This window comes from Phycomyces blakesleeanus (assembly GCF_001638985.1).
Source record: "Phycomyces blakesleeanus NRRL 1555(-) unplaced genomic scaffold PHYBLscaffold_17, whole genome shotgun sequence".
Lineage (NCBI taxonomy): Eukaryota > Fungi > Mucoromycota > Mucoromycetes > Mucorales > Phycomycetaceae > Phycomyces > Phycomyces blakesleeanus.
This window is the reverse complement of record NW_017265150.1, coordinates 56,721-64,761: the sequence shown is the minus strand read 5'-3', so window position 1 is coordinate 64,761 and position 8,041 is coordinate 56,721. Positions and strand designations below refer to the sequence as shown.

The 8,041-nt window shown below is 39.3% G+C and overlaps 3 protein-coding genes across 3 annotated transcripts; 2 read left to right on the top strand and 1 right to left on the bottom strand.

Annotated features, from left to right (window-relative positions):
- The first annotated feature begins 335 nt into the window (after positions 1-335).
- PHYBLDRAFT_126185 (hypothetical protein) lies at positions 336-2,169 on the top strand. Its single transcript, XM_018429084.1, has 4 exons — positions 336-431; positions 488-614; positions 712-1,319; positions 1,448-2,169. The coding sequence occupies exons 1-4, from the start codon at positions 363-365 to the stop codon at positions 1,994-1,996; spliced, it is 1,353 nt and encodes a 450-aa protein (XP_018288768.1). The 5' UTR covers positions 336-362; the 3' UTR covers positions 1,997-2,169.
- Positions 2,170-2,707: 538 nt separating this feature from the next.
- Positions 2,708-4,006, top strand: PHYBLDRAFT_64192 (hypothetical protein; the record flags this gene model as incomplete). Its single annotated transcript, XM_018441251.1, has 5 exons — positions 2,708-2,797; positions 2,820-2,938; positions 3,166-3,183; positions 3,520-3,645; positions 3,892-4,006. 5 exons carry the CDS (start codon positions 2,708-2,710, stop codon positions 4,004-4,006), a joined length of 468 nt encoding a protein of 155 aa, XP_018288767.1.
- A 255-nt stretch (positions 4,007-4,261) lies between these two features.
- On the bottom strand, positions 4,262-6,802 carry PHYBLDRAFT_134951 (hypothetical protein). Its single transcript, XM_018429686.1, has 5 exons — positions 6,534-6,802; positions 5,859-6,443; positions 5,311-5,762; positions 5,068-5,236; positions 4,262-4,977 (listed from the first exon to the last, which is right to left on the bottom strand). The coding sequence occupies exons 1-5, from the start codon at positions 6,750-6,752 to the stop codon at positions 4,483-4,485; spliced, it is 1,920 nt and encodes a 639-aa protein (XP_018288766.1). The 5' UTR covers positions 6,753-6,802; the 3' UTR covers positions 4,262-4,482.
- Between the last annotated feature and the right edge of the window lie 1,239 nt (positions 6,803-8,041).

Sequence of the window (8,041 nt, the reverse complement as noted above, 5' to 3'; positions counted from 1 at the left end):
TTAGAATTATAATAATAATAATAATAATAATAATAATAATTCTTTTATACATATAAATAAGTTTTGTATTTTATATATACACATGTCGGCCTTTTCTTCTTCAATACTCCCCTCCACCCCCCACCCCTCTCTCCCTTCTTCTCCCTTCTTCTCCCTCACTCTCTCTCTCTCCGTTCACCCCCCCCCCCCCCCCCTTTTTTTTTGCTCTTCAAAAAAAACATTTTTACTGCCTTCCTATTGGCCAAACTTTAGGACCAGAGCCAATTTCTTTGTCTCACCCTAGATTCTATAAAAGATAATAAAGTCGACGCGCTCGGTGTCCTTTTGTTCCCAACCTACACTTCTTTTTTTCTCTACTCATCATGTCTCGCTACGATCACTATCCCGAGAATGTCGGCATCCTTGCCCTCGAAATGTACTTCCCATCAAGAGTAAGTCTCATTGGACTCATGGTAATCTCATCTTGCTCATCCCTTCTCTTCTACAGTGTGTCGAACAGACTGCTATGGAAGTATATGATGGTGTCAGCACTGGAAAGTACACCATCGGTCTTGGACAGGACAAGATGGCCTTTATCGACGACAGAGAAGATATTCAGTCCATTTGCTTGACTGGTAAGATTTAGTATCTCGAGTAGTTTGTGCAGTCTGTGTAGAAGTTGGCCATACAAGAAACTCTGGGAGCTTACATTTCTTGGGAACTTTTTCTCAGCTGTCCACAACTTGATGGAGAAGTACAACATTGCCTACACAGACATTGGCAGACTTGAAGTTGGTACCGAAACCATCATTGATAAGTCCAAGTCTGTCAAGACTACCTTGATGACCTTGTTTGCTGAGCACGGCAACTACGAGATCGAAGGTATCGACACCACAAATGCATGCTATGGTGGCTTCAGCGCATTCTCCAACGCTGTCAACTGGATCGAGTCTTCCTCCTGGGATGGTCGTTATGCTATTGTGATTGCAGGTGACCTTGCTCTCTATGCTTCGGGTGCTGCTCGCCCCACATCAGGTGCTGGTGTGGTTGCCATGTTGGTTGGCAAGGATGCCCCCATTGTCCTCGAGCGTGGTCTGCGTAGCACTTATATGGATCATGCCTACGACTTTTACAAGCCTGACATGCATTCCGAGTATCCCATTGTCGACGGAAAGTTCTCCAACGTCTGCTACATCCGTGCCTTTGATGCCTGTTACAACAACTACATGAAGCGTCTCTCCAAGACCATTAAGAAGGATGTTACCAGCATGGAGGATGTCGACTATGTTGTTTGCCACTCCCCATACGCCAAGTTGGTTACCAAGTCATTTGCTCGTTCGGTAAGTAAAAATTAAAAAAAAAAATTAAAAAAAAAACAGAAAAAAGGAGTGGAATGCACACACACACACAATACAAAACACCTCGCTGTTTCTGATATTCTTTCTCATCTTCTTTTTTCCTTGTATAGGCTTATAATGATTTCATGGCAGATAAAAAGAACCCCAAGTATGCTGCTCTTGCTCCCTTTGAAGAGCTTGCCTACGAAGCCTCCCTCGAGAACCGTGATCTTGAGAAAGCCACTGCCACTCTTACCAAGGCTGGCTATGCTCAGAAGGTTGGACCTGCCGCCTATGCTCCCAAGCAGATTGGTAACATGTATGCCGGTGCTGTCTGGGCTGGTCTCGCCTCTCTTGTGTCCGAAGTTGAGGTTGATACCCTGAAGGACAAGCGTGTCCTCCTCTACTCCTATGGTTCTGGCTTGGCTGCCTCCATGGTTTCCTTCCGTGTTGTGGGCTCCACTGCTGATATCAAAGCCAAGCTGAACCTCCGTCAGCGCCTTGATGCCCGTACACACTCCAAGCCCGAAGCCTTTGCCGAAGCTATGCAGATCCGTGAAAACACTCACAATGCATGCAACTATAACCCCATTGGCAGCCTCGAACATATTGCCCCTGGCGCGTACTATGTTGACAAGATTGATGACAAGTGGAGACGCTTCTACAAGCGTAAAGATTAAGGAATAATTTATCAAAGTCAAAAGAGAAGCCTGTCTATAGTCATCCTTTCTTTATTTTATTTTTTTATATTTACTTTTTATATTTCTTTTATAGTTCCTTTCATCTTCTCTGCTCTTCTTTTTATCCATATACTCCAATAATAATCATCTTTACACATCTAAATTTTTACACCATCTTTAATGGAACGATATTTAAGAACATAGAAGAATTAATCCAGGGGAGGGGCAAAGATTGGCGTTGCAACATTAGGGATCATCAAGATCATCACCAAGTCCATCAACAGGATACCAAACTATATAATACAAAGCACTTCCAAGAACAAACCTCGCAACCCAATCAAAAAATTGTTTTCGTATTTTCAGAAATAAAAATCGTACCTTTAGAAACCAAGGAACTTGCTTAGATAACATAGTATATGTGCCCTGACAACGACTTTGACAGTTGTAACAGAGTAGGCACCAAGAGTATTCTGACCTGAAGAGTCATAAATCAGCTGTTACAAATTTCATTGACGACGATCCCTCTGCCGCTGTTATTAAAGTGACCGAGTCCATTTATTGAAATAGTTTCAATGATTGTAAAGTTTTCAAGCAGCACAGTTTATAACTTTATGAGAAACGAGTGCAACATTTACACTATAGAAAAAAAAACATTCTATCGAAAGAAATAGTTCCAAAAGTACTGAAGAGCAATATATATTGGGTTTGTAAATGGGAAAATACATATATGGGCTTAACGACACTGTGTTAACAGTTCAAGTACTTCTTGAAGATGTCCTCAATGGTTATGGATTGGACATAGTAGGTATTATGTTTCAAATAGGAGCTTCATATTGACCTCTTTGACAAACCCTTCTGTTTGGGTTCGTATATGATATCGGATATTAAAGTATCTCAAATACAATATGGAGGACTTCATGATGTTCTTCCAAGTGCTTTCCTGTAAGGTTGATATGCATATATCATTACGAGCTTATAGAATCACGCCACTGCAGTATTCGTACAGGGGGGTTAATAGGTAGTATCTCCTTGCATAGCGTCATGCGATGCAGATGTAAGTACTCTGCCCTGTAGGTGTATATTGTGCTGCTTGAACAAGGTCTTAAGAGCAGAGTCGGCTGATTTGCACTTTTTTTGACACCATACCTATAGGTAATCCGCCTTTTTAGGTTATATCAGGCATCCAAGTAAGTTTATAGGGGAAGATCCCAAGTTGTGTCTTTCTAAGACGATGTACAACTCATTGCCGGTAAGAAGAATTGAACAGATATTGCTGGGCGAACCGTCCGATTGAGACTTTCCACGCTGTGCACCCAACCCATTCACTTTCACCACAGAGTTCTATCATGCAATCCAAGTTGCCTTTTCTTTCTCGGTTCAGTTTGGCTTGGTAAATTTATAGTTCTATCGACGTCATATAACTGCCATTTCGCTACTGCATAAGTCATATTCTTTTCCATTGCAATCTACAAAAAACTAGACATCGATCTTGAATCCAATCACATATTTATTTATTTATTCAGGATAGTGGTTCATTTTGTGTTTTGTGGTATATGCAAAGGTAGATTCATGTGTTTTGATTTGAGCGTTGCTTCCTTTAAAAAAATCGATAAAGAGGAACCCAGATACTTCCAAGGTAGTCGTACTTGGTAAAACCAATAGTAGTGGCCTACCTTTTCAGCAAATAAGAGTGACAGCTCAAAGGAACTGAGTATTGATTCCAATGTCTTTCAGGGTATGGATATAGTCTTGTCACCAATACATATATATTTGATACACTTGGTAACGATACTTAATTTCGGAATCAATAGCGCACGCTGTTTTGATTTTATGACACACAATTTTCGAGTTGGCTATGGGTGACAAAGGAAATGAAATGGAATGGTGCCAATTAGGTGTTTTGTGTGGTGTGAGATAACAGCCGTTTGCAACCTACATTTAGGCTCGGCCGATACAAAGTATATGAAACCATTGTTCACTCGCTTCATTCTTACTGCCCTCCAATCATAATTGCTTATTAAAGTCACATACCCATATGCACATATACATACAGCATACAAACATATAAACATGCGTGCATACACATATACATCTATACATTTTAAAGTTGAAATTCTGATCAATAACTATCATGTTTATTTTGGTTTCCATACCAAAGTGTCCGTGCACCATTACCTCTATATATTTATCTATATGCAAACGATTTTTGTGATTTCTTTCTCAATAACTTTAAACGCATATAAAAAGGGGGCCAATATCTTGTTGTTTTTGTAGTTGTAAGGACCTAACCCAGATGATAGTTTTATTTTGAATGTATAAACAATAAAAAAAAATAAAGAAAGAAAGAGAGAGATAGAGATAGAGATAGAATAGAGAATAAAGAGAGGTTGAGAAAGAGGTAAAAAAAAATCAAGAGATAGTGGTAGAGAGAGATGCGGTAAAAATTCTAAAGACACAATGGGAAAAATACACATTTTTTTTTTCTTTTATCGCCAGTCGCGAGTACCCATGGAACTCTTGTTTGCGAACAAATGCTTTGGCATCTTTGTCTGGATACCACGATCGGATTCTCCTCGCTTGCCCATTCTGCTGAAGTTCTGCTGGGCAACCTTCTTATTCTTATCAGCTTCCATCTTCTGCTTAACGTTACGGAAACCAAGGTTGCTCATCTCCAGAGACATAGATTCATCACGCTCAGCTGCATCGGCATCCTTGACAGCTTCATCACCAACAGCTTCGGCACGAGTACGCTTACGGCTAGCAGCCTCAGTACGTGTACGTTCAACAGCAGCGTTGGTCTCGACACCCATCTCAGACAATTTGCTACCCATCTGACCAATTGTGCTACGCTTGGCAGCAACCTTGAGGGGTATCGTAGGTCTGTTCTTACCGTGAGCAGCACGGTGAGCAGCGACAATCATCTTCTTACGATCACGGATAGCATCAGCAGTATCTCTGAGAGTCTCTTCATCAGAATCGACCTAATAAAAAGCAAAACCATGAATAAATGAGTTAGAAAATGTCAATAGTCAGATATACATATTTATATATATAAAAACACAGTAACATACCATGTCTTCGTTCTCATCATAGAAGCCTTCTTCGGCAAGACGCTCTTCTTCTCTCTCAAGAGCTTCGAGCTTCTCTTCGATATCAGGATCAATAAAGTCAGCAACATTGCGACCATCGTAGAATTCGGGGATAGCATCGTATCTCCATTCATCTTCGGCAAGCATGTAGCTCTCTACAGAACAAAAAAATAAATAAAATTTATTTTTTCTCTCTCTGGTAGTTTAATAAAATTCCATTCAAACTTACTCTTGAGATCGACATTGTAAACACCGGCACCACCATTCTCGGCCTCAATATCCTTGGCAAGCTTAGGTCTGTTGGGGTCGTTAACATCGAATTTAGCCTTCTCCTTAGCACCAAGGGGAATGTTGGGCATACGGCTAATGTTGTCACGAGCAGCAGGCTGGGCCAAATGGATCTTGTTGATAACATCGTTAATCTTGTTACCCTTCATCTTCATCTCAACACGAGCAGCCAAAAGCTTGTCGCAAGCCAGGTTACGGACATCCATGACACCAATATCATTGTAACAAGACATGGTCATGACAGTAGCGTTCTCATCCTTGGCAATCTCCTCGATCCAGGCACGCTGCTCTTCGGGAAGATCTTCAGGCTTGGCCTGGTCAATCTTGTTGATAACCAAGCAAATTGGCTTGTTGGCAAACAAAGGCTTGATGCTGTGGAACAACTTGACCTAAAATTCCCAAAAAAAAACGCACACACACACACAAACACAATTATTGTCAGCAATCTTGGTCACTCCAATGATTAGAGAAAATGCTAGACATACCTGATCTTCGACACTGTAACCACATTGTTCAGACAAATCCATAAAGTACATAATGCATGCTCTCAAGTGAGCCATGGCAGTAACAGACTGCATCTCAATTGTGTTGCGCTCCTCAAGAGGGTGATCAAGAATACCGGGAGTATCAATAACCTGCCAGCGCATATACTTGTAGTCCATGTGACCGACAAAGAGTGATTTGGTGGTGAATGCGTAGGGCTGAACATCGACATCTGCACGGGTAATCTTGTTGATGAAACTGGACTTTCCAACATTGGGGTAACCACAAATCAACAAGGTACGGGTGTTGGGGTCAATTGATGGCAAACGAGACAAATGCTGGCGGACCTGCTCGAGGTAAGCCAAACTGTCCTTTTGACGCTTCATGATAGTAGCCATACGACCCAAGGCAGCCTTCTTGAGCTGCTTGCAACGGTAAAGGGAGTCACCGAACTTCAAGAGACGGACGTAATCCTTGGCAACTTGGTCAATCAAGTGGCGGGCGGTGTTGATCTGACCAAGCGCAAGCTTGTAATGATCCTTATCGTACAGTACGTTCATCAAATCGGCATAAAAAGGGTGGATATCCTACGAGCAAAAAAAAAATATACAAATACATATATTAATATTATTTTCTTCTTTTCTTCTTTTATATTATTCTCGGGATAGCTGACTCACCTCAAGCTTGGGGAACTCATCGAGAATGTTCTTGAACTTCTCTTCAAAGTTCTCCTGGGTGAACTTGACTTTACGCATATAGAACTGTCTGATACGACCAATGTTGTAGTTTTTGTGGATCACAGTAGGAGTCTTGCGCTGAGTCTTTGACAGGATGATGTCAATGAAGTCAGTGCCAGTAGGCACGGGCTCGATCTTCTTGAAGTTGTACAGGGACATGAGATGGCGAGAACAGATCGGGATGAATAAGAAATTAAAAAAAAAAGGGAATCAAATCAAGCGATTAAGTAAAGATCGAGTTTGAAGCCGAATTTCTTTGGATGCAAAAAAAAATTGCTGTTCTCTAAAAAAAAAAGCCACAGTCACCAAGTGACTTTCCAACAATCAGGCACCTCTTTTTTTTTTCTCTTTCTCTTTGTATCCTGTTTAGCGTTTGTTTAAATTAAAGTTAGGTCCAATAGAAAATGCTTTTTTTCTTAAAATGGATATGCATTTAACACCCAGATTTAATCCTGATTTCCTGTTTAAGAATTATTTTTGAAAAAATTAATTCACATACTTGAAAGCTGCAGTTTGTTTTAAAGGAATATAAATATATATCTTTTTTAAAAAGTATGAGAGACAAGAAATAAGGGCCTTTATACCTAAAGCTATTAAAAGAGAGGTATTACAAGCATAATTATATGTGCCTTGTGGTCTTGTAACCAACTTTTACTTTTGTAATATTATATTGAGTTTTGCCAATTTCTTACTTTTTTGTAGTTTCAGGGCTACTTTAACATAAACCGAATATCCGGATAAAAGAAGAAGATTTATTTTTATTTATTTTTGGCTTTAAGCTCTTCCCTTACTTTTGACAGCTTGCGTATAGGACATTTACAATTAAGTATACTTATGGAAATAGATGGCCAGCCTTTTTTTATATCCAAGATTACTATAACAGCTAAAATAACACATACACACACAATTTCATGGATTTCTTATTTATTTCTAGTTAATTGTCAAGGCATCAAGTGAGAATATAAATTTATGTGCAAAAAGTACTCGTTAAGCGCTGTTAGCACCAAGACTTAATTCTTATCTTTTTTTATATTTAGAGTTTGAGGATTTAATGTATTTATATGTACATATTTCCCCAAGTACTGGATCTAGCATCTCAAGCACAACTTTACTATTATTATACAATATGTAGTATATAAAGCAATTGGACCCATTATTGACAGATACTTTGTATATACTCAAGTATTTAGTTTCATATGTGCTAGATTATAGTAGTTCTAGTAGAATTGTTCAAGAAGCATACCCTTAAAGAGCTTATTTGGCTTAGTTTCTGATACATGATTTTAACAAAAAAGATAATCGTTAAGCAAAGAATTTATTAGAGTTATACTGTCAACATGGCTTCAGAATTGCAATTGATTACATTCTGCTTTGATAAAATATAGAAATTATAAGACTAATTGCATATTATTAAAAAAGCTAAATAGATTGATATGAGATCTGTCAAA